The 26,601-nt window shown below is 41.3% G+C and overlaps 1 protein-coding gene across 1 annotated transcript; it reads right to left on the bottom strand.

Annotated features, from left to right (window-relative positions):
* Positions 1-98: 98 nt before the first annotated feature.
* EGLN3 (egl-9 family hypoxia inducible factor 3) lies at positions 99-26,082 on the bottom strand. The gene is made up of 5 exons (XM_004468980.4): positions 25,193-26,082; positions 6,019-6,138; positions 4,376-4,512; positions 2,652-2,725; positions 99-1,810 (listed from the first exon to the last, which is right to left on the bottom strand). Exons 1-5 carry the CDS (start codon positions 25,547-25,549, stop codon positions 1,779-1,781), a joined length of 720 nt encoding a protein of 239 aa, XP_004469037.1. The 5' UTR covers positions 25,550-26,082; the 3' UTR covers positions 99-1,778.
* Positions 26,083-26,601: the final 519 nt, after the last annotated feature.

Below are 26,601 nucleotides of genomic sequence, written 5' to 3'. Positions count from 1 at the left end.
AACAGTCTAAATTTAAAAGAGAATAATGATAGAAAGATGTGTGTGCAAAAATTCTAAGAAATTCTTCCTACGAAAGATGAAGTTGAGGAGTTAAAACATTTGAATGCTAACACGGGAGAACAAGTTTATTCAAAGAGTATTTACTGAGCCCTAACTGCCAGGCACTGTTCTAGGTGTTGCAAATACATTCCATTGATTAAAAACATACAAAAATTCCTGTCTTCATTGAGCTTACACGCTAGCAAAGGATACAAGACTATAAACATAATAAATATGTAAGTTACATAGTAAGGTAGGAGGTGACAAGTAATATGGAAAAAAAAAAAAATAGAGCAATTTTGATAATCAGCAAGGACAAGTCTTATCTGGAAAATTTCCCAAACCAGAAAAGGAAAAAACAACTTTAGAAAGTCTTCATATCCATAAATGACAAAAGAAAATATTTTCTGGCTCTTTAAAATTTGTGGCGTTTTCAAGCAAGAAATTAAAGGGATTTAAAAAAAAAACAGAAATGGAATTGAAACCTAGGAAGTGTAACTTTCATAAAATAGGTGCTCAAAACAGGATTCAGAGGCAGTGGAATCTGTGCTTACTGAGGCAGAACCACTATGAGAGCCAGAGTAGAACCTTCTTCAGTTTTAGCAAATGTCATGAATCCGACTACAGTGAATCCAGAGTCAAGTCTGCTGAAGAAACGCTGTCAGACACAATGTTGAAAAAAATCAAACAGCTGTTCAGGATTTTTTGTTTTATTTCCATTTCCTTTTTAAAATACAGCACCCTGTTCTTTCTTTTATTTTGTTAAAGAAGTAAGGGGAGCTCATTAAAAAAGAAAACTGAAAAAGGAAACTCCCACATTTCCAACTCCATCTCCCCTCTCAAATGTTTCAAGATGAACATGTTCATGGGTAAACATGTCTTTCAACAGTTATCAGAGGTTGACTCTAAATTAACCACCAGGTAGATTTTTTTCCCTGTGATTTTAAATTCATATTCTGTTCCAACAAAGCAACCAAAACAATTAATATCTAGTTTTAGCTTTTAGAGAATTAGATTCTCCAGGGAAGAAGTGAAAATAGAGAACAAATGGTATTCTTATCTCTGATCAGAAAGTCTTATTTCTAGCAGAATGGGCAGAGGCAGAAAGTCCAGCTTGCAGGACCAGGAAGAGGGAATGTTCACCCCACAGGACACTGATAAGTTGATGACTGTGACAGCAGCCCTTTCTAGAGGTAATAATGTCATTAGGTTGGGATAATTCTCCAAAAACTCCAACAGTCCTGGATTAAGAGCATCTGGAAATTGTTTCAATGACTCCAATTTTTCTCTTCTGTTGTTATGGCTTCAATGATGCCTTTCTATGGCATCTGTCACTATGTTTTTTCTTTGCAAACCTCCTCCTTCCAAATCAGGAAGTGTACATAAAGTGCAAGTAAGATCCATTCCCTCCCCTGGGCTTCCACGCTCCTGTTTTGGATCACCAGTGTACCAAATCTGTCAATTAAATCGCTGGTCAGCTGGGTTGTCTGTAGGTATTTTGGAGTTAGCAAATAAATTCATCTGGAAAAATAGTGTCTGGAAGTTGATGCAGTCTTGTCAAGAAAACATGAAGTACCACATGCAAGACAAGGACGTAATGATGCAGGGCATTCCAGCAGAGGGGTAATTTCCTCATCCACCGAGTGAATGCAGAGGCCGTCTTTGGATCTCAGCTCTTTAAAGAGGGCTTGGGAACTGTTACTCAAAAGAATGAGGCCCTGTGGATTTCAAAGCACTGGTCAGTCTTCAGTGAGAGCAGACTCGGTTTTCCCTGGGGTAGGCACAGAAAAGAGAATTAAGAGTGTAGAGAGTCAGATTCATGAGTTTAATATCACATATAGCCACCAGTAAATACTTCATATCTGACAGAACAAAGTTAAGCCGAGTGCCTCCTAAAAGGGCTCTTCAACTTGTGTTTTCTGTGGTGTTTGATAGGTGTACACCCCAAGTGGATGATGGGTTATGCAATGTTAGGTATGTTTCTTCGCTGCAGGATTTCTTAAGAGTCTTGACTGAATATGCTAATTAGCACAGTTACTCTTCAAGAAAGGGACCTAGTATGTAGCATTTATCCTATTTTTGGACCAGATATGTACCTCTTTACAAAGCAGTTTGGCAGAACCTTGTTTTTACATGGAACACACTTTGGGAGATGCTGCCTTAGAATACTAGGGTCCAGAAAGCTATTAAGTCATATTCAGTTAATACTATATGAACCCTAAGTTTATATTGAGAGTCACAGTCCCACACCAACACAATAAATTAACCATTTTAGCTAGGTTCCATTGTGTATCCTTTGTAATGTGCCAAAATCATGGGCAAATTTAGTGTTACATTTGATTGGTTAATATTAATGACAAAAAGTTAACTAATTCCCATCTATTATAAACCATCATTACACAACCAATGGACATTCTCAGAGATGCCCTTTGCATTTTTCCCCCTGATTTTTCTAGCAGAGCTAAGGCTACAGTTTCAGAATTAAATCCATCAAGATGTCATTATATATGAAGGTAGGCCACTAACATGGTATATTAGAATATATATAAAAATCATGAAATAAGGTCATGGGTTCCCTTAACCAAAAGTCACAGAAAATAATGAACACATACTAGTTAAATTCCTGAACTTCTTTTTGGCTTCTGCCCTTTCTTCAGCATCAAAGTACCAAACAGTCATAGCATATCTGTGAAAGATAAGCAGGCATAAGTAAACAGGTTTAGAAATACAAAAAGTAAATAAATAACATATACATTCCACTTCAAAGCCATTTGGAAAGTTAACATTTAAAGTTCTCTTGTATTATTACAAGTTCACTCCAATATAATTTAAAATAAACTTGTCTGGTTTCAATTTTATTTTAATGTAATAAAACACTTAAGGAATTCCTGGTATGTACCAGGCATTAGGAACTCAAAGATGCATGTCAACAGATCTCCCTCAAGGAGTTCAGGCTTTAGGAGGGGAGATGGGCTATTTATCAAATAATTCAACAGGCAGATATGACCTGCATAGAAAACAATATAACGAAGTCATTCTGCTAAAGACTAGGAGACCCAAGGTGGTGGGGAGAACATAGGAGGCATTTGAGCAAAGTTTTGAAAAATAACTTATTTAAATCACAGGACATTTAAAATTCTTGGCTTTCTTTCTTTAGTTATGGACATTGGGCCTTCAAGCATTCCACTGCAACCCTATTCATTCACTTCAGCCCATCCACGGTGATAGATGACAACAGGAGCCATTTCACGCTCAGATTTTCAAAACTTTCATTTTATAATTATTATCAGTGATTTGAATTCCTGTAGTACTTGGTTTTTCTCAAGCACTTAACATCAATATTTGCTAATGTTTTCCCTGTGAATTTAGACATTGTGGGAATGGAGAATGACCAGAGAATTCTGCCACAAATGGCAGGATCCAATTATTTTGCCCCTTGGTGGTAGAATTACTGACCTGCTCACCTAGAGCACATGCCAGTTTGGCATTTAAATGCAATTGTGTTTGGGGCTCAGATCTGTGACTTCTGGAGGGAGATACTTGTAAGTCTTAAGTACTTTACACATGTGATTTTAATTTAATTAGGCTTGTTAAGGTTCAGTCATTATCCTTCTACCTAAGCTCTCTCACTGTCCCCAACTGCTATTCCCAATACAAACTGCACCCCACAGCACTTCAAATTGCCTCATTTCAGCTTCAGTCATAAATAAGACAAAGGTAAATGAGGGCGAGTTAGACAGAATTAGGAATTAGGAGTTTCGAGAGTAATTCTAAACAATACTAAGTTGTTTAGCTACTCTGAAAATCTTTACATGCATCAGCTAAAGAAAGGTTAAAAAAAATCCAATTGTTGGGACATGATACAGGATCCCAAACCAATTTTAAGACAAGGAAAGGATAAAAAGGAAAAGAAGTCAGAGTAAATTCCTCTTTTTTTGCCTCAAGGTCCCCACTCTGCCTACAACTGGCAATTTGTAAACTCATCTAAAAGTAATCAGATGATTCTTGACTATGTGATAGCCAGCATTCTCTAGGGGTAGATTACAGTAAGAGTTTAAAAAGGGGGTTAGAAATGAAAAGGAGAGAAGAGAAAGAGAGTCTGGGAAATTTGGAGTCCAATATGCTTACCTACAGAAAGCAATTTGTTAATAGTTTTTGCAAACTGATTTTAGGTTTTTATACTGAAGTATCCAAAGTTTCCCCTTTAATTTTTAATGACTCCAAATAGATATGATATCAGCTCTGGGATATGGTGGGTTCCCCATCTGCACAGGACATAAGTTTAGAGATTTCTCTGGGAACTGGAGCTTATACAAGCTTCTCTAGAGGAAATTACCTGGTTGCGTAGGAAGGCTGGACTTCATGTGGGTTCCTCCTGTCTGACCAGAAGAACAGGAGCCTGTCGAAAATGGGTTCCACGTCTGCTATGAAAGATTTCCCCTCTGGAAAGATCCGCAAGACCCCGCCATGCAGCTGAGGGCCACAAGGAAGGTAGATTATTTCCCAGCTCAGATACAGTCTATCAATAGGTATTTCAGCCTCTTCTAGAAACAAAGCCATCTTCTAACCTCATTTCAAGTGTATGTTACTCCTAAACTTCTATTTCAACCTACCCTTTGTACCAAATTTTATCTCCCTTACTTGTTTTGCAAACTTGGCTAGATAAATCTCCTTATCCACCTCATACCAATCAAAGTCATCTCATCCCCACAATCAAGAAGTCCATGGATATAAAATGGAGTATTATTAAGTTGAACCATATGGAATTACCAATATTCAACTGTTTTTTGACCTACAAGCCCCTCACACACTATTTCTGATGGTTCTTTCTAATATTAATAGCTTTCACACATAACTGTCCGTCTGTTCAATTAGAATTTACTGCTTTCTTCTGAACTCCCCTAGCTCCTTATCTGAACTGCTTAGCTGGAATTTATAAATTACCCTGAACTCTCAGACTACCCTATCTGTACCTTTCATGACATATATCACTCTCTTCCTTAAATTACTTTTTTACACATATGCCTAATCTATCTTATAGATAAATCATATTGAGGACAGAATTCAGTCCTTACCCACCAGTGTTTCCCCTACAGCATAATGCCTCGTACCATCAGGAACTCAAATATCTGTTGAATGATTATCAGCCTAATAACTTTACTTTTCTGCCTATAACAGCACCTCCCAAGACTTTAAAAAGAGACATAAGAGATATAGTCCAGTCACATTACCAAATAGGGAGAGGAGACAAGCCTTTTCATTGATTCACTGGTTTCCCAGATTGAGTTTTTCTGACCCCAGATAAAATATCGCTGCTTTATGACAGCCAGTGTCTGCCCTAACAGGAAATGGAGATGCCAAAGGTTCAACAGCCAAATAAGCTTGAAAAGTTCTCTGACTTCCCAGACTTCTAAATCATTCTTAACTTTCAGAAAGCATACAAAGTCCAGACAAATGTTTGTAAGTATGGAACCAGACTTTATATCTCTATCTATATATTCTAAAATACAAAAATAACCCACAAGGTCTTTGACATTCACAAACCATAGTAAACCATGGCAGGCAGCCACCAATGAAACATATCCAGAGAGAAGACTGTGTGGGAAACCTCTCTTGGGGATGGTTTTATACTCTACAGTCTATTTTTGTGGAATTTCTCACAATGTTCCTGCTGAGAGCGAAAAGAATATAACATATTCTGCTTTGAAAGCCATACCAGAAAATATCCCAAATCTTAAAGTAATAGTAAATTACCATCTCTTTGTCAACCACCCTCCCACACAGACCAAATTAACTTCATATCCATTATTTTCATCTCATCAACTTTAGCGCTAATTCTATGGGGATAGAGGGGGAAAAAATAGAAAAGTTTCAATAGCAGATAGGGCCATTATGAACACAAAACTCTCTCTCGAAGCCACCTGAATTGTTTTCCCATGTTTTCTAACACCACACTCTACTCCCATTATTCCAAAGTACCTTGGCATCCCAGTTCTTGTTCATATAGTAGATGCAGGTGATGCAGCGGCCGTCACCGTTGGGGTTGTCTACATGACGAACATAACCTGTTCCATTTCCTGGGTAGCAAGCCACCATTGCCTAAGGAGAAATCCCAAGAAAGCTGGTTAGCAAAGCTGGGACAATCTTCCCTCTGTTAACAGCTGTATAATGCACAGTCTCCTTGGGTGCTAAGTGACAATCCATAAGTGGCTGCTGACTTCTTAACTGCCTACATTTAAATTTGGACTATTCGCCACATAAAGTTACCAGCCAGGTCATATGTTACAGCTCAGCCCAATGAGACATGGTTCAAACTATTCCCACAGTTCTAAAACACTTTTGATCATGTTGAAAAAGGAATCCAGGGAAGCAGACTCGGCCCAATGGATAGGGTGTCCGCCTACCACATGGGAGGCCTGTGGTTCAAACCCCAGGCCACCCTGACCCGTGTGGAGCCGGCCCACGCGTAGTGCTGATGTGCGCAAGGAGTGCCGTGCCACGCAGGGGTGTCCCCGAGTAGGGGAGCTCCACATGCAAGGAGCGCGCCCCATAAGGAGGGCAGCCCAGCGTGAAAAAAGTGTAGCCTGCCCAGGAATGGCGCCGCACACACGGATGGTGCCACACACATGGAGAGCTGACACAACAAGATGACAACAAAAAGAAACACAGATTCCTGGTGCTGCTGATAAGGATAGAAGCGGTCACAGAAGAACATACAGCAAATGGACACAGAGAGCAGACAACTGGGGGGGGGGAGGTTTGGAAGGGGAAATAAATAAATAAATAATAAATCTTTAAAAAAAAAAAGGAATCCATCTACATCATCATTAGAATGCCCTGCCTTTCTTTAATCCTCCTTTTTAAAAAATGCATGTCCTAGGTTTCTACCCTAGACCTACAAATTTTCAATTAATCACATGAGACTCAGGGATTATACCTGTTGGACATATGTCCCTAGTGGTTCTTATGCATATTACATTTTGAAACCAGCTGTCTTAGAATAATGGCTAAAGATACTTATATTTACCAAGATACAGAACAAATTGCAAAGGAGAAAAGGTCAGCCTTATATAATAAAATGCTTAGGACAGAAGAAGGGAGAGGAAAGGGTCAATAGAAAGCTAGATCCTAATTTTTTAGCTTATACAACAGATTCCTTTCATGGAAAAAGCCATATAGATATCTTAATACACCTCTCAATAATTGTCTTCTTCCTAACCCAACTATTATCAAGTTAAATGATAACATAAAATCCTCTTCCTTTGCCTAAGAGCCACCTGTATCAACCAGGTAGAGAAATAAAGCAAAAAGTCATATCAAAAACGCTACCAAAAATTATTATTAGAGAATTACTAGTGGAAGGTAATAAACCTCTAACTGTTTTGGCAGAGAGTAGAAAAATATAGACAAGGGGCAAAAAGCCAGTTATTTTCTTCAGAGGGCCCAATCGTATTTCAAAAATATTTTTATAGGGTGGTGATATGTGCAGTATATTGTAATTGGCATGTAAAATAAAGACAGGATTCTTTTTCTTTGCTTGTTCCCTGATGTACCTCTAGCACCTAAAAGTGACTGATACATAGGTGTCTGTTTAAAATTTGATGAATAAATGAATGAGTGAATGGCTCTTTTCTCTAAAGAGATCACATTCTACCTAGATCAGTAGCTGTTTCTGACATTTTAAAAGCTTATCTTCGTTTAAAAAAAAAAAAAGTGCTCAAGTGGCTCAATTAATCACCTTCAATGCCCAGCTGCCAAGTCATTCCCAGAGGTGCCATGAAAGCATGAACTAGGCAGGGAGCTTTAAAAGGCTTCACACATGTCACATACTAGAGTGATAATAAGGCTGAATGGTAACTTGGGTTTAACAATGATCTTAATTATTTTAATTAATGATTTTAATTGCCGAATCTCTCAATTTATACACCCATCCCCATAACCTGCCTTTGGATATCTGAAATGTCAACAGAATGTCATCTTAGAGCTGAAGTTAGGCAGTTTGCTGGAACATCTTTCAAGGTGGGAAGATTGAGGCTATGCAATGAAGATTTGACAAATGATGGTACCACCAAGCAAAGGATGGCTTGGGGAAAGGTGATTGGTAGAAGATAAAAATGATTGGCCTACCTGGAGAGGAAGAGATAAAATGAAGTCACCCATAATGACTAGAGACTTATCCATTCCAGAGAGCAGCTATTAGAATTCTAAAAGCCACCACTGAGCCAATAACAAAAGTCACTTAAGCCACGAACAATTACAGGCTGGCTTCCCTACTATCTCAGCCTCCCCCCACTGTGAAGCCCTGAAAAGGAAAAGTAGTCCATCAATGCTACATAATCTTATTTTCTTAAATAGCTCTACTCTAAAGAAAAGGTCAGTGGTCTGGATGCCTGCTATCTGGTTCACTTTGCAAATAATTGTGTGACCTCCAGCTAGTTTCTTTTCTATAAAGGTGGGCTTGGATTACATGGTCTCCAGAGGTCCAAGAAGATCCAAGACTCGGATCGAATTATCAACCCTAAAAGAAGCTGAGATCTTCGGGGTATTATGAAGTATTTATCTGCTTCAGGACTTAGCTTAGACTGAAATGTTGACAAAATAAAGACAAGATACAACCTTACAAAAGGATATCCTTTACTAATTGCTGCATCTTTATAAAATACAGAGAGAGCAAGGGCTAGCACATTCACAGAGACTTATTAGGGCAAAACGCCTAAATGTCAGTAAAGTATCTGATTTCTTAAGGGAGAGGAACAGAGATCATTTTTCTGGCCAGAGTGAATATTCACTCTCTCTCCTGGTTCCAAAGGCATATGCATCAGTTTGAAACAATGGAAGGAAATCATTGTGGGCCTCAGTGGGTCTGTTGAAACTACATTTGGCCAATTTTATCAGTGTGTTTTCTGGATTCATGCCATAGAGATGGTTCTTGGTTTGGGAACACTCCCAACTATTTGTTGGCTTTGACATAGTCTAAAACAAACCACGAGGCCAAGGCTGCTCGGGGAAGCAAGCCTCTCAGCAGTAACTAGCCACTCACTTCTGTGCCAATTTGTACACGGGGCAGTAACAAACTCAGGAAACTGATCAGTTCCACTGAGTTGCTATCTAAACCTCATCAACTCTGGGGAGGAATTTAAAGTGTATTAAAGTGAAGGAGGAGAATGCTTCAGAACAATAAGAGCATGGCCAGAATGTTTTAATTGTTGTGCGACAAACATGTTCAGCAATAACACTGATAAAGATCAGGAGGATGTCTTATTTATTATAGCTTTTCATTTGCCAAAACTTCCTGGCTAGATTGGTATTTGAAATGTACAGATTTTAATAACACATTAGATATGACCTACAGTACCACATACAGAATGATCCTATAGTTCTCTTCTTGGAGATGCACAAGTCCCTTGTGAATTCACCACGTCCTCCAGCGAGCGCCCACATGGTGCCCGCCTCCCTCCATCCTCAGAAATCTCTCCATAGCTCTGGAGCACTAGGAAATAGGTGCAAAGGTCAACAAGGCGCTCTTCGGCGTTCACTAACCATGGTAAGCAATGGCAAGCAGCCATCAATGAAACATGTCACCTTGAGAGAGGTCTCTGGTTCCAGGCCCGAATGTGTGCTCTGGACACCTAGGCCACGTTCAGGCAGGAAATGCGTACCTATTCTTTGAGGATATACACAGATATATAGAACTGTGACAGCCAAACCAAGTAACAAAACCTGATCCCCAAATACCACAGATGGAAAAGAAAACAGTGACACTGTTACTGATGAACTGGTTCCATAAAAACCATAGCTCATCATCCCAAAGTCCCAGGACTTTATTCCATTGCCTAAACAGAATGCTCTTGATTGAAACCCCAACCAAAGTTTGATTGCATATAAAACCATTTTTTTAAAAATTGGCTTCAGCAACTTACAGCTGTCCAGTCAGCATTGATGGTCATTTTAGACCCAGATGGGTGGGGGTGGTACACTTTGCCATCCCACCCCCAACTTAGATGTACATCTCTAACAATGACCAACAACACAATTTTAAAAAATTTCCCTCGCCCCTTGCAGCTTGCTTGCTGTCTGCTCTCTTTGTCCATACGTTGTGCGTTCTTCTGTGTGTCTGTATTTATTTATTCTGCCCCCAGCTTGCTTACTGTTTTGTTCTCTGTGTCCATTCACTGTGTGCTCTTCTGTGTTTTTTACTTGTTTCCCTTTTTGTTGCGTCACCTTGCTGAGTCGATGCTTGCAAGCTGGCAGCACTCCGTGGCACTTACCGGAGAGCCTGCCTTCACGAGGAGGCCCCAGGATGCGAACCCAGGGCCTCCCATATGGTAGACGGGACCCAACTGATTGAGCCACAGCCATTTCCCCAGTAACACATAATTTTATAGAAAAGTATTTTATATCACTCATGGCTTTAGAGTCAGATTTATTAATTTGACTTGCTCTTGAACAATTTAAGCAAATTAAAACATTAACCAAATCTCACTTTATTTGCAAAATTTGAAATAAAGGTGAATTCATTTTAAAACTTGTCAAGAGCATAATGTCAAAGCTGGTTGAGTGACTTTTAAACTGTTATGTTCATTCACTGCCAAACACCAGACACCTCTAGCTGCGAAGCCAAAAAAATCAGCCAATCTTTCTAAGGATTCATTTGAATTATGAACAGAGCAAACTTTGAATGAAATGCAACCTAAGTAAGGCTAAGCTGTACTTAACCTCTTTACACTTCAGTTTGCTCATCTGTAAAATGGGTTTACAAGGACTAAAGGAGATAATCCATTTCCTTTATGCAGTATATGTGGTCACACATTGTTACACACTATGGGCTTCATACACGTTAGCTAGTTTCAAGGTTGATGATGTGCACACATTTGTCTTCCTCTCAACTTGGACTACAGAATCTCTCCCCTTCAGGGTTCGGATTCTACCGAAGTACTTTGTAGCTTCAAATCCAGGGTGGACAACTCAAAGAACTTCTGGTGCCTGTGAGTAACATATAATAAATGAGTAAAGCCAGTCAGGCGGACATGTGTCAGAACTCTGGGGTATGCTAGATTACTCATAGCAGGGGATTTGCCGCCATGTACAATGAGGGCTCCGTGTTACAAAGTCTTCAGACTTTGAAAGAGTAGCAGGCAATCAGATTTTTATGTAAACCCTCCTGAATACTGTTGATCAGGCTGCATTTCAGACCGTTAGTTAAGGTCTCCTAAGAAGCCCAGCTACTTTGCAGCAGCTCCGGAGCTTTAAATGGGCACCCTCCCCATCTCCCTTTACCAGGTTCAATGTATCCTGTCCAAAGTCACTGCCTCCTCCTTAAATGTGCCATCTACCATTGACATGCCTGCTCCACACCCTTCTCCCCTCAAGTTGTCCCCCCACACCCACCGTGTACAGAGTGCTGGGGAAACAGCATCCTTCCCCTCACCACCACACGCCTCTAACAACATGAGCATTAAGCGAGTAAAGAGCTGCGAAGAAATACAGGAGACCGTGCACGTTCTGTGGCCTGGAAAAACAGTCCAGAGACTCATCAAAATGGAGAATTTAAGAGCTGAAGTTATCTGGCCAGAGATGAGTCTAATTTATATTGCTATGACAACAGCTCAGGTGACAAACTTGCTAATGTTTCTGGTCAGCATTGGGTGGAGTAGCTGAAGGCTGCACTTTGAGGTCGTTTTTCTGGGTGATTTGTGTTTAGCACTTATTGTAACATACACCTTAAGTGTGGACAGTGAGCAGGGCAGTCCCTGGGTGAATGCTTTATGTCCTGCGATGTGCTTGCACGGGCAGGGAGTTAGTTATCTTCATTTCAAGACCTCTCATACAGATAGGCCTTTTTCACCAGTGCCCTGGTTTTACTCTACTCTGAACTTGGTCCTAGATTCAAGATCATCCAAACAAGGATCTGAACAGCTACCCAGACTTTGGAATTAGTTCTCTTGGGTGGTGATAATTCTACCAGGCATCAGAGCCCCTTGAGATTCTTCCATTAAAAATATGGGCTCCCACCCCCAACCCATAGAGAACCCCCACAGCACAGAAATTTGCATACAATTTACAGGGGTCCTAAGACTCTGTAAAGCCTAACTAGGGACCCCAGGTTCAGATTCTATTCCAGGGGATCCCTGAACTTGGTGCATGAAGTTGAACGAGTCACCTTCCCCCAAGCTGCCAGTGAAACTCTCTGGGGCCAGGAATTTAAGAGACTATTGTCATTCCTCTCTGAATTGTGGTTAATTCCTTTCCTTGGAGAGGATTCAGCCAGAGCCCTGCAATTAGGCTTAGTAAACAGGCCAGGCAACGTGGACATATCAATACAGGCTGTTTGGTTTGGGAAGGCAGCCCTTCCCGTGGAGGCCTGGCCCTCGGCCAGCGGAGTGATGGCTGAGTGACAGGGCTACGTGCGCTGCGTGAGGGTGGCAGCCCGCCCGCACCCGAGCGCACCGCCCGCGGACGAGGACGGCGGAGGGAAAGGGCACTGGGACACCCTGTTCCCCCACCACCCCCATCACCACCCAGGTCGCCAGGGAAATGTTTCCAACCGGGGCTTCCTGGGAAATACGAAATCGGTGAAAGTCTGCGAAGCCCGGGGATAAGAGCATTAAAACAGACGTTTAACCATGTCCTTCCGGAGTCCTTTCCCCACATAATAGCATGCCATTCCGTACATCTCTTTTAATTTGCTAGTTAAAGGGAAGATGAGCAGCCAGAGCCATCGGCCCAGAGTCGTGGCTTAGTCCCCCATGGGAGTCATTGATCCTGGAAGTTACTGTATGGACCTAGACGTTAACTTCTTCCTATAGAAAAACAAACTCTTGACTAACCCTTAAAACGATATGGAGTAAGTACTCACAATATGTAATGTAATGTCCTTTGGTGTGGAAGGCAATTTTACCAGAACAAGAAAACTTGACTTGTAATTCGCTAATTGCTCTGTGCATAATGAAAAAGAAACGTCTGTAACTGGAAGATTGTCAAAGAGTTGTGTGGTGTTTTAAAAATTTTCATCTGAAATGAATCCAAAAATAGTAGAAGGAATCCATGTTAACTTAAACACAGTTGGTAAGATGAGACTTTACTAATGGATAATAATGAAAAAAGTGTCATGAAAAATTCCTTGAAGTAATTTTTTAAGATCAGAGAAACCTGGAGAACACTTTACCTGGAATCCTTAATGAATTTTAAGAGTATTAACAGGACAACGCCAATATGATGGGAAAAAAACAAGTTAAAATCTTTCTAGGAAACCAGATCTTAAATTTACATTTGCATTTCAGCACTTGAAAAGATTATGTCCAATGAAATGACACACAGCAAGTCAACATAGCATTAGAACTTATTTAAATTCAGTAGACACATTTATTTATGTCGGGCTTACTATGTTCCTGACACTGTTGTATGTGCTCCACAAATATTACCTCATTCAATCTTCATAATAATCCAAGAGGTAGGAACCAAAATTATCTCTATTTTACAGATAAGGAAACGAATACTTAAAGAGGTTAGGTAACTTAAAGAGGTTAGATCACAGAATTATTAAATAGCAGAGGGGGTTTCTCTGTAGTCTGGTTACAGAGAAGGAAGTTTTGAAAATCAAGCCATACTTTCCCAAAGCAATTGATTTAATGATGTCTAACATTAACAGTCACTCCTTTTTTTTTTTTTTTTTTAGGAAACTAAGAGCTTCAGTACTACATCTCATCCCTCTCATCCTTGCCTATCACGTCTCCCAGAATGGTAGAAAATGAGCAAATGCAAATAAGTGCAAAAATATGAAACATCAGGGTGCTGGGCATAGAGTCTGTGAGCTAATAGCCCCATGGAGGGAATTTTAACAAAAGCAAATGGCAAAAGACGATAATTTTGAATCCAGAGCAAAGCACTCAGTTGCCCAAGTTTTCTTCGTTTGGGTTATTCCCACTGCAGCACTGCAGGGCCAACCTCACCCTGCCCTCTCCACTATAAAAGCTCTGTAGCCCCTGCAAGGAACATATCTGCTTCAATTGCAATTGATCCACAGCCCATGTCTTCTCCCCAGACAAGGCCAGCCTAGAGGCTGGGCTTCCCTTCCTTCAAGTTCAGTGAGAGGAAGCCAGTCTCTCCAGGACCTTTCCTTTGGCTCAGGTCAACAACAGCCAAGGATTTCGAACTCATTTCAAAGTCAGAAGATAAATGGCCAATTAAGCAGATTTTAAAAAGGAAATACAAAAGTATATTTCCCTTGGGAAGAAATGGAGCAGGATGTGGTAAATATAAAGGGATCCCTGGGATGAGACAGCACATTTTTCCCCACCTGGTAGGGAGGGTAGAAAAGTAAAAGGTTCTTCTGAGGAAAATGTCAATTTTAGGAAATGGAAAAGGGACTAACTAGAAATAAAGAAGCATCTGGCTCTGAGTTTGGGGTGGGGGTGAGAGTGGGGCTGTGTGGTTTAATTGTCCCCTTGTTCCCCTAAGATAGATAAAAGCTCCATCTTATAAATGTGGAAAACTGAGAGTTTCAGAGCTGAAAAGAAACTTACTGGACACCATAAACCTAAGTAGAATTTCAAACCCATTGCCTTTCTACCACTAAACACTGCTTCTAAATAAGGTATGAGAGAGGGAACTGTTAACTGAAAACAGGTGCTATTATTTTATCATTTCCATAGAGACCATGAAAGAAATTGAGATTGCTTTCCTTCAACCCAAAGATTATGCACGGAAGGAGTCTTAGATGAGGTTCCTGGCTGACCAAATCCAGGTCCAACGCCTTCCAAGCCTAAATAGGAAAAGGCAAGTGGAAGCCACGCTCCCATCTCTACCCAATCATACCTTGGATCCCCATCAAGCTAGATCAGTTTGTCACGTTTGCTCCCACAGAGCCCCACATTTCAGCCTCCTGGGTCCTGCCTCTGGCAGCCACCTTACCCTGGAGGAACACAAACCACCTTAGGGTCCCATGTGGTGGTCACGGCTGACAGACACCAGCACGTAAAAGTTGCTCAATATTTAGAAAACGATCTGTTCACAAGGAGCTATTTTCCAGTTTGTGGAAAACACTATGTTTCTCTCATTCTTCCTGATGCCTTCAGCATGCAATCCTTGCAAGATTGCTGGCTGTAAGTGGGGGAGCAATATCCTGTGGTCATAACCAAAGTTACTTTTTTCCCCTCCATTCAACACAACAGGAGGGAATCAGTTCCACATCTGACTCCAAGTTTCAGTGCTGGAAAATTAAGTTTAGTGGTACAAATAACAGAGAAGTTATATAATAGGTATGTGTGTTCATTTAACATGTGGTGGATTTTTCTCAACATTTTCCCAAATGAACTAAAAATACTTGTATTTTTACTTTTAGCAAGGAACAAGCTCAGATCTGATCAACTGGTTGAACTCTGATTTTCTTACTGACACAGAAACTAGGAATATATAGTACCATCTCTTTTTATCCTCCCCTTCTTAACTCATTAATTTTGACTTCAGTGGCTCTCAAGCTTTAGCATGTATGAAAATCACCTAGAGGACTTTTGAGTTTCTAATTCAGGAGGTCTGGAGAGGAGTCCAAGAATTTGCATTTACCACAGTCCCCAGGTGATGCTAAGGTGGCTGGTCCAGGGACCACACTTTGAGAACTAATCACTGTGTGGCAACCAAGAGTTTCTGTGTAATTCTTCACCCTAAACGATAAAAGAGAAGGGGAAATTAGTCCACTGCACTAGTTGGTCTGTAGAATGTAAAGTGGCTAGACAGAGGAGTAAGAGAAATTCCTAGGCCAGATTCTGGCACAGGCTTTGTGGTGTGATTCCTAAAGCTGGCAGGAAACATCCCAATTGTAACTTTCTAGCACCGCTGTTTTGTGTTGGGCTCTGCCTCTAGGGATTACTGTCAGCGTTGGTACCTGCTTCTGTTCTCTTCAGGAATCAACTGAAAGCACCTGTTTTCCATCTCAGATTCACAAATTGCAGGTAGAAGTTTAGTCTCAAGTTAAATTTAATTCCTGATCATCCTGGGGGTAGATGAGCATTTTTTTTTTTTAAAGATTTATTTATTTATTTAATTTCCCCACCTCCCCTGGTTGTCTGTTCTTGGTGTCTATTCGCTGCATCTTGTTTCTTTGTCCGCTTCTGTTGTCGTCAGCGGCACGGGAAGTGTGGGCGGCGCCATTCCTGGGCAGGCTGCTCTTTCTTTTCGCGCTGGAGGGCTTTCCTCACGGGCGCACTCCTTGCGCGTGGGGCTTCCCCACGCGGGGGACACCCTTGCGTGGCAGGGCACTCCTTGCGCGCATCGGCACTGCGCAGGGCCAGCTCCACACGGGTCAAGGAGGCCCGGGGTATGAACCGCGGACCTCCCATATGGTAGACGGACGCCCTAACCACTGGGCCAAAGTCCGTTTCCCAGATGAGCATTATTGTACCCACATTATAGATGAGGAAAGTAAGGCTCTGAGAATTGACTTGCCCAAGACCACGGTGAGATGAGATAAAATTTAAAATGCTCATCCTAGTGCCTAAAAGTAGGTGCTGACTAAATTTAAGTTAAAGTCTAAAAATAAAAGTCTAGGCTTGTGCATAAAAAAAATGGAAAATTGAAGGCATGAGATACCTCCCACCCGCCAGGGGCTGAGCTAGACCAGACCAGGCTTTTGCTTTTCTCACTACAGAGAATCCCTATGCCAGACCTGAATGTAGGGGCTGCAGGGCTCAGACTGTGACTAGGTACTTGCCAGGGAAACACACAGAATTATGGAACTGAGAGAACCGTTTTGTAAAACTAAGGCCCCTCCTCTAGCATATAACAGATTGCTCTAATAAAAATGTCATTTAAACACTTTTTGGCATCAAATTAGGGACCACTTTTTCTAATAACAAAATGTTTCTAACTTTTTTAACACCCTGACCTCCTCTGAAATCAAAGTTCCTTTGGAAGGTGTCAACAAACACCTATGGCTAGTAATGGACTGCTCTAGGCACTAAAAGTAGACACAAAGCACAACAGTCTCTGCCCTTAAGGAATGTAGAAGTAAATGGGAGGCAGAATAAACAGCCAAATAAATGACTGCACTGGGTCAGCCTGGATTGAGCTACCCACAGGGTTGTACGGGGCAGAAGGCTTCAGGGAGAAGGCACTAGAAATAGGTTTCAAAGAATGGCAGACAGTGGGGAAGCTCATTAATCCTGGCAAATCAGTTTATAGCATTTCAAGGATTGAAAAGGAAAGAAGGAGGTCCATTTGAAAATGGTGTGGTAGGTCAAATCAAGTCAGATTTGGAAGAACTTTACATGCCATGCCAAGAAGTTTGCAGCATTGCATAGTAGGCAATGGGGAGAGAGCATGAAAATTGTTTTTATACTTGGAGACAACATGATAGCTCTTGGGGTTTTAGACAACTACACTCTGGCAAAAGCATATAAGATGCATTAGAGGGAGAATGGGAGAACCACAGGCAGGCGATTCATGGTTAAAGTAAGTCTCTTAAAACACTTTCTCCCTCAAGGATTTCTACTAAGAAAGAAAAACAAAATTTAGTTGAAAAATAAAAAAAGACAAAACTTAAGATTCCATTGTGAATCAAAAAAAAAAAAAAAAGCACAATAGACCAAGTTTTGACCAATAATATTACATAGTTCCTGCCTGGGTCCTCACTATTTTGTGTTCAATGAAGGTTAGGTTTACCCACTCTAGTGAGTCAAATTAATCTGTGAAAAAAATATGAAGGAAGCCATCAAAAACAAAAACAAAAAAGCACCTCACTGTCAATTTTATGTTGAGATTTCTGAGTAAAAGTCCTTCCAGGGTTTTTTTTCATTTTTCATTTTTTATTTATTTCTCTCCCCTTCCCTTCCCCCCCCCCCCCCCCAGTTGTCTGTTCTCTGTGTCCATTTGCTGTGTGTTCTTCTTTGTCCACTTATATTCTTGTCAGCGGCACCAGAAAATCTGTGTCTCTTTTCTTTGTGTCATCATGCTGCATCAGCTCTCTGTGTGTGTGGCGCCATTCCTGGGCAGGCTGCACTTTTTTCACACTGGGCAGCTCTCCTTGAGGGGTGCACTCCTTGCACATGGGACTCCCCAACACGGGGGACACCCCTGTGTGGCACGGCACTCCTTCTGCGCATCAGCACTGCGTGTGGGCCAGCTCATCACATGGGTCAGGAGGCACTGGGTTTAGAACCTTCGACCTCCCATGTGGTAGGTGGACGCCCTATCCATTGGGCCAAATCCACTTCCCTCTCCAGGTTTGACCTGACAGATGAGAGTAGAGATGGGAAGGGAGTGGGAAGGAGGGACTCTGGTAAAATTTTGTTCTATGACGTGGAGAACACAGAGTGAGCTCCTTAAGACATACAAACTGTATTAAACAGTACATATGTACTTCAAAGTACCGCTCAAAGAGAAGAGTATTATCCTGAAAACAACTTCAAGTTCTAATAGGGGTATTAGAACTAAAAATAGATAAATAAAATTCTTTCACATGAGATAGACACATTTACTCCCAAATTTGAGAAATGTTGATCAATGGATCTTCTAAAGAACCAAAAATTGGCTTGAATTAATAAGATGTTGACATTGTATAAACACAGAGTACATTTAGTAAATAGGTAATGAATGAATCCAATACAAGACTTGAAAGCCTGCATTACGCAACTGTGAATCAATGGGTCTGTATGGCTGGGATTTGGTTGTGGCAGAGGATGAGAAGTGTGTACACCCAGTACTTCCTACTCACCAAAAATGAGAACAGAAACTCATCCACAAATCTCTATCAAAAGAAGATACAAAATTAAGGTAAGCACCATACTGGTTTAAGATTGAAATAACCAAGGGAAAAGGGGTACAAATTCTATGTATAATTAACAAAGCTAACTAATCTTACTTGGCAAACAGACACAAGGCTCTGAATATGAGCCAAATCAAAGGTTCCTGGCAATCTGCCCAAGATGAATTCCTTAGTCTGGCTTCATAAAATGATTTGTCTGGTGTATTTACAATTTCTGTCTCTGCATTCAGCTACCCGCTGGGCACCCCTGGCAGTTGCCCAGCAGAATATATCTGAACCATCGTTACTGTCAGAACATGTACATTTGACAAACAATAGAGAAAAATGACACCCATTTCTTAGAGCAATATTAGTTAACAGCTACAAAACCTGCTCCAAAGGAATTACAAGTCTGTTGCGGTAATAATTAATTAAGAATTAATAACTTTCTCCATACTGTTAATCTGCAAGCTGCTCCTTGGTCCTCAATAAACAGGGATCAAAATGTCACTTAATTCACCCCAAACCACAAAAGTGAGTAAAAAAGCAGAGGCACTGCCAAACTGAGCACATGTGGCCCACAGGCAGGGGCTGCTCTCTGAGCTTTATTCTATTGCATGTAATGCTGGGTGCTTGGAGGTGCTTCTTGGACCTCTCTCATTATAGGTGGAATGGGAATTGACCCCCGCCTTTAAGCTTCATCAGAGAATCTTCCGTAGATGGTTCTTTTGCAGAATGGGGCTGTAAGTTGCAAGGCTGCTTGTTATTTAGAAAATTTGAAGGTTTTCTAAACAGAGTTAGTTAGGAATCAGGGAAGAGAAATTTATAACGTTTCCTTGAGCTGAGCAAAAAGGGAAATAATCCACGACACTTCTAAAAAAATGAACACACAGATTGGCTAAACAATTCTACCTACGGGTGTTTATCAATTTTAAGTTAGAATTATATTTTCAGTTGCCAAATGTAGCTGAATTAATCTACCAACCCGGCCCCCCCCCCCCCCGTCTACTGCCTCATGAAGCTTACCTAGCCAGTATATCCCCTCTCCATTAAAGTACCTTTTCTCACACCTAATACCTACCCCAGTCCCTTGACAAGATCCCACTCAAGAGAGCCTTTCTTCAAATATAAAAGCAACCTAATAACTGCTAATGATTGAAGAATTGGATAGATGTGATTTCTGAGATACCTTTCTAACTCTAAAATCTGTATTATTAAGGTCCTGCATAGTTTTGGTCACTTATTTTAAGTAAAATAGAAAAACTGGAGAAAAACAAGAATAAAAATGACTGAGTGTAAAAGTGGGCTATTTAACCAGAAAAAGAGAAAACAAATTCGGTGACAACTATCGTACCCCATGACTCTTGGCTTCCTCTTCCCAGTGGCTTTATAATCCCTGTCTACCTTCTTTCTCCCATCTACACACAGGTCAACCACAGTGTGAGGTATTTAATGATTTGTAAGTGAATAAATTAAAGTATACCCCGATTCCCCTATTCACAGCAAGCAGATAAGTTGTGGTGGAGCAGCCAACAGTTCAAAACTGAGTAAGAAATTTTAAATTGAACACACATACACACACAACTACCTTCTTTGTCCCCAAGATAGACAAAGAGCACTATGAAAACTTACCCCCTGGAGAGATTTGCTTCTCTGTCAACTGAGGCTGTGTTCTCGGTAAATTATTTCCTTGGGGTAATTTCCTTCCTCCAGGAGCCAAGTTATTTTTAAATACAAAACCTTTTAGAGGAATCCCTCACATCCTTACAGAAGGATGTTCCAGTGCGTCAAACTCAGTGTCCTCCCCTAAAATACCCACTCATAGGTACATTTTTAAGATTTTAATTGCAGGGGCACCATTGAGGTTGTCCAGTCCCCAAACCTAGTGCTCTAAAAACTGTACCTCTCATGGGCCGTGCCAGCCATACATTTACGGCATGCTCTCCCATCCTGCCCAAACAAGGCTGACCAGGCCAAGGTGACCCATTCAGACTTTCCCCCAGAGAATGAAACCTGCTGTTCTAAAGTTAGTCAAATCTCTGCTGATCGCCAACTGAAGGCTGAGGCAGACATTTTGGGGCATGGAAAAGCAGTGAAAGTTGGCCTGAAAAGAGGGAGGCAGAAGAAATAAAGAAGATAAGCAGAGAGACGCAAAGTTGGAGGCCATAAAGCTCCAGAGAAATGACACCAACTGTCCTGGATGCTAATGATTTTCTGGTTTCTGGTTCCTAGTTCAGAGTTCTGGTCTTCTCCGAACTCTAAAACTGAGAGCGCATTTCCTGCACTTGGGTCCTGAGACATGTTTTGATCTTCACAGTACATTATCCCACTTTGCTTCAAGTAGCTTGCAACCAAGAGCCTCCACTAAGATAAGCTCCATTAAGGAAAAGATATTCCTGACATTACATGGAAAAGGTGGGCCAAAACTGTTATTGCTCAAGAGTAGATGAACAAACCCACCAAACAAACTTGCATTACATTTTCTTTTATTCCTTCTTTTTGTTATTTTATCATTTCTCCATATTGTTTCCAGGGGAGGATCAAGTCTGTCTGTTCAACTACAACCCTCACAACCCCATTGTCCAGAGCTATCATAACAACCAATTTTGTTAATAAACACGTTTCCTAAATCTAGCAGGAGAAAAAAAAACACTAGCACAACATTCCAATTTCTTCTTCAAATGTACTTAACTGACCCCCTTTAATGTCTAGGGTGTTTTATTTTAATCTTGAAAATTATCCAAGTGTGAACAAGTGGATCCTCCAATTCAAAAGTCCATATGAACATCAGCTCTATGAGGCAGGGTTTATGCCTGTTCGCTATTGGATCCCCAGCCCTGCACAGTACCCCAACAAAGAGTGGAACACTCCATAAACACTTCCTATTGAATAAATGAAATTATAAGAGGTAGGAGAGTATAACAGTACAGAGCACAGACTTCCCAAGCAAATCTAGGTTAGAATTCCAAATCTCCTGCTTACAATCGCTAAAGGCTCAGAATTCTGCTAAGAATTTTAAGTTTGTGATCTTACTCAATGCTCCCCCTAAAAAGCTTCAAGGCATTATTAGCCCTCATTTTACACTTGATAAAAACGAAGGAGCTTGCCTAAAGTCACAAGCCTAGTAACTCCAAACCCAAACCCCTAATCCCTCTGATAAATTGCCTCTTACTGATTTTGCCACCTTGGGTAAATTATTTAATCACTCAGTTTGCTGAAGATTGTGACTCTGAAGATTTACAGAGTCTTTTGTAAAGTGCTTAGCAAGCACAGACACAGAGTAAACTGTTAAATAAAAGGTGGTTATTATTATAAGAGTTACATTTGTACCTTGCTGGTATAAACATAGAAAAGTCTAACGAGTAAGTCTACATTGAGCTGCTTCTTAAATAGAAGGACTTTTCGTTCTATAAATTTCACGTTCTCTGGAAAACAGCCATTTTCAAACCATTTCAAGATTTCAAGGCAGCCAAAGCAAAAGGAGCAAATTACAAACAATATTTATCTTGGATATGGTCTAAATTCTCCAAATGGGAAGAACAGATAAGAAATTCTTTGATAGCCTGAAAGCAATGATCATGCTTGCAGTTAGGAGGCGCCATACTGCTGTACATTAGAAGAAACCACATACCCTGAGGATCTTCAGCAAAGTGAAGATAAATAAATTCCCCAGAGGATTCTTCTCCAGGAAAGTGGAGATAAATGCATTCTGATGGGTCATCACTTTCTTTCAGGGGGAAGGAGAACCATCTCAATTCTCTTTCCATACTCATCCACAATTTCAATCTGATGTCCAATATGTCTATCTGCTTTATTCCCATTGCCTTTGCTACTGCGTCATTGAAGTAAAGGACGTTATTACATTATTTAATGACCTTCAAAAGTCCAGCAAAAGACCAAAAGTAATTATGGTGAATGCACTAATAAACATAACCCCAAGAAATTAAAGGTAACTAAAAAAACACTGGTTTTCTAGCAATTGTTGGAACTGGGTGATGGGAATTTTTTATACTAGCCTCTCTATTTGTGTATGCCTAACAATATTCCATCATAAAAAGTTATAAATATTTTTTTAAATGTTTTTTAAAAATGTACAAATTTCTGCCTTTTGAAATTTTAGTTTTTACTGAAAACCTGCATGAAAGAAGCAGGAAACTGAGTCTTTAGGAAGTGGCAGAATAAGGATTCCATTGAGGGAAGAGAAGCTGGTAAGGAAGGTGAAATGAAGATGAAACTAATATAAGTCATGTAGAAATGGAATGTGTTTCTAAATGCTTTAAAAATGAGTTTCAAACAAGAGATTCAAGGTCCCAAGACATCACTTAGGAGACTTCTTCACATAAGCAAATCAGACTTTTAAAGATTTTGACTATAATTTTTAGCTCAAGTCTGATTAGCATTTGGTTCTAGTAGACCAGGAAATAAATATCCCAATCTAAAGGAGAATTTCCTGAGGGGCAGAAATGAAGAACTTTGTGATAAAACAGTCAAAGGAAAGCTGGAAATTTGGGTACAGACAGATATTGCTTAAAACCAGCTCTTCAGATGTGTTTTCTCACCAATTTACAATCACCTTCTGAAAGTTAACTGCAAATTTCACTTGTTCCACCCAGAAGATAAACCATTACTGAAGAATCATATCTACAGATCTTTTTTTCCCCTTACCCTGACTTACACAATGCTTGTCATTCAATTTGTCAAGTTAAAGTATAGCCTGAAACCCTATCCCTACTAGTCAAAGCTAAAAAAGTAAATATAAACATAAATTCACTTTCAAATGTTTGTGACCTTTCTACCAACTAATTCTGGCTTCTCTCAGAGCAAATTCTGTTCCTAGAATGCTGGGGGGGGGGGGGCAAAGGGGGGGAAGCTGCGATTTCCTAACACCTGTGTTTAAAAGACACTTTTAAAAAAGTAACTGATAAGAAGCCATCTTGCTATTCCTGGTTGAAGTTGCATGCAACTCACTGAGACTCACCCTCCCCCTTTCTCCCATCCCAGGAGACAGTCAAGGTCACTTAGTTAAAATCAAACTAATCAAGACAAATGACTTTCTAATCCACCACCAGAAAAGATGGAAGAGCAAAGAAACACTGTCACAGCAATCTTCTACAGAGTTCAGCTAACTGAATTTTCCCCAAATCAAAGTAAAATTTAGAAAGCAGCATTTTCTTCTAATAAGATTTGTTACTTCTAACGCAAATTTATTTGCACCCAATTATTAGCGAAGCTTTTCAGACACCCTCTTCCCTTGCTCCATTCACCTATCCCAATCCCTTCACTTCTACACATCCCCACTCTTTGCCACTTGCCCTTTATTATGATCACTTCTCTCAGCTTAAGGGACAAATGAGACAACAAAGGTTGGTTTTATCACAGGATCCATCTTAAATTGAGAAATAATACAGATGTTTTTAAGGCATGGTGCATAGGTGAACGTTCATCTCTCCTTTTGTGGCTAGTAAGCTTTGCCAAACTGTATTTCAGTCAATGTTTTTTATACAACTGAGACCCCCTTGATTAAATCACAATAAAAGAAGTGCAAATCACAGAACTGCCTCTGGAAAAATGGGCTGGAATATCATTTGAAGAAAGGTGGACTAACGAGGCTACCCCAAAGTAATCTAAAAAACAACATCATCACGGTACTTACATGTTCCCATATTTCTGCCAATCTACCCATAAATATCTCCAAGATAAAATTACCACTAGGGGAGTCTCTCCTGGTCACTTATCTGGTTGTTCTTTTGAGTGGAATTTGCCATCAATTGATAGGAAAGGGAAAGGGAAAGTGGTTGTGTAGGTAGGGCTCAGCACCAGAACACTTTTCACAACCAAGTGGATGGTCTAACAGTGGAAGGCAGTACTTCAAGAATGAAAAAGAGGGGAGCCTGCACTTTTTATGGAGGTAGTTTACCCTTTCACATGCCCAACTCTTCCCACACCTGCCACAAACTCCACAAACCAACCACCACATTGCAAAATAACGACTGTCTCCAGACTGTTTAAGAGTGCTTCTGCAGGGATCCCTTCTGAACACAATGAAGGGAAATACGGTGTGACTTTGAAGTAGGCATTTAAGATCATGAGTACACGTGTACCTCGGATCATACACAATGTTTCCAATATCCTTTCCTTCATTTGGATCTTTGAGAAAGGAAATCTCCTAAAATCTGACCAAAAGCCACAGCTTGTACCACTCACCAGAAGCATTATTTCAAAGTCAATAGATGGTCATTACAATTGAGCCCCTTAACATAGACTTTTGCTCAGAGGGTCTAGGAGACAAACCAGGCTGAACTTCTAGGTTAAAAACTAAAGTTCGCTTGCAGTCCTGCAAAGGCGGCAGACAACAGACTCTCGAAAGCTCCCAGTCCCTGCGGGTGGCAGCAGCGCCCATGCCCGCGTGCATCTTACCTTAGACCTCTCCTTGACGTAGTAGTTGCCTAGCCGGCTCCCGCAGTACAGAACCAGCCTGTCGATGAGGGACAGAAGAAAGCTGATGGCCTCGCACCCCTCTTCGTTGCCCCCGATCCACGTGATCTGGTCGCCCCGCAGGTGCCGCTTGGAGACTCCAGCGCGCGGTCCCGCCAGCTGGCCGTCGCGCAGCACCCCGTTGCAGTGCAGCTGCTTGACGCGCTCCAGGACGCAGTCGCCCACCACCTCGCCCAGGAAGTTGTCCAGGTAGCAGAAGCCGATCTCGTGCAAGCAGGGCACGATGTACTCCAGCGCGATTTTTTCCAGATCCAGCCTCATGATGTGTCCCAAGGGCATCTCGCCCGCAGAGCCGAGGTCGGGGACCCCCAGTGTGCCCCCCAGGAGCGAATGACCTCCGCGTGCGCGAGGAAGAGGTGCGGGGAGAGCTGACCAGGGGCTCAGCTACCTGCGGCGGCCACGGTCCCGGAGCCTCCGCAGAGCCGAGGGAGAAAGGAAAGTTGCTCCCAACTCTGGGGCAAAGAGATCCGGCTCAGGGACCAGCGGGAGGTGTGGGGAGCTCCACGACCGAGCCCCGGACTGGCCCAGTGAGGAGTCGGAGGGTCCCTTTAGAAGAAGCGCTAGGCCACCCGGGTCGCGGCTGCAGCCTCAAGCAGCTAAAGGCTGAGGTCGGGCTCCCGAGCTGTCCCGCCTCCGGGACAACCCCTACTCCCGCCCGGCGTCCCGCCCCTTCCCTCTCGCCCTTCCCCCTCCGCGAAGGATCGCCGCGCGCCCGGCGCCAGCCCGGGCGGTTTGTGACTCCGAGGGGGGCTAGAGCACAGGCGGAATGTTTCGAATGCTATCGATCTACATATTGCTTTGCATAAACTCACAGGACAAACTCGAAAATCTGGATCCCAACTCTGAAAGTGTAAATGGAATTAACAGCACTGTTTACTGCCACAATCTGGGCTGGTCACCTCACAGGGTTTTGAACAAAATATTATACGTGTGTGTTAAGCCGACATCTCATTCTAGCTTTATCTAGTGCCTTTATTCCCCTTTCCTATGTGGTTTGACCCAGGTCAGGGGGGTTAAACCACTAATAGGATTGGGAGGAATCCAGTTCTAACTAAAATGAGCGCATTAAACACTTTCCTAAACCCTACTATGTGCGAGGCCCTATGTTCTCAAAGGGGGAGAATGTGCACGGTGAAGAAATACTTTCTGGATCATATCTGATTGAATTTTGCAAATACTTTGTTTTTCTAGATATTTTCAAACACATCTTTCAAGCTTCTAACTAAAATATGATGTTCTGAAATTTTACCTTCAAAATTAATCATATGCTCAAAATTGGTATGTCCTCAAAAAGATAAACTATTTTCTGGATCCCTTCTCTCACTTTTCCC

The sequence above is a fragment of the Dasypus novemcinctus genome, chromosome 3 (assembly GCF_030445035.2).
Source record: "Dasypus novemcinctus isolate mDasNov1 chromosome 3, mDasNov1.1.hap2, whole genome shotgun sequence".
Classification (NCBI taxonomy): Eukaryota; Metazoa; Chordata; class Mammalia; order Cingulata; family Dasypodidae; genus Dasypus; species Dasypus novemcinctus.
This window is presented reverse-complemented; position numbering and strand designations above follow the sequence as displayed.

Coding starts and splice junctions, on each gene's coding strand:
- EGLN3 (XM_004468980.4), bottom strand. CDS start 25,549: ATGCCCTTGGGACACATCATGAGGCTGGATCTGGAAAAAATCGCGCTG. Junction 2,726..4,375: donor CAGCCTTCCTACGCAACCAG/GTAATTTCCTCT, acceptor TATCTTTCACAG/ATATGCTATGACTGTTTGGT. Junction 1,811..2,651: donor GAAGTTCAGGAATTTAACTA/GTATGTGTTCAT, acceptor TGCCTACCCCAG/GGAAAACCGAGTCTGCTCTC.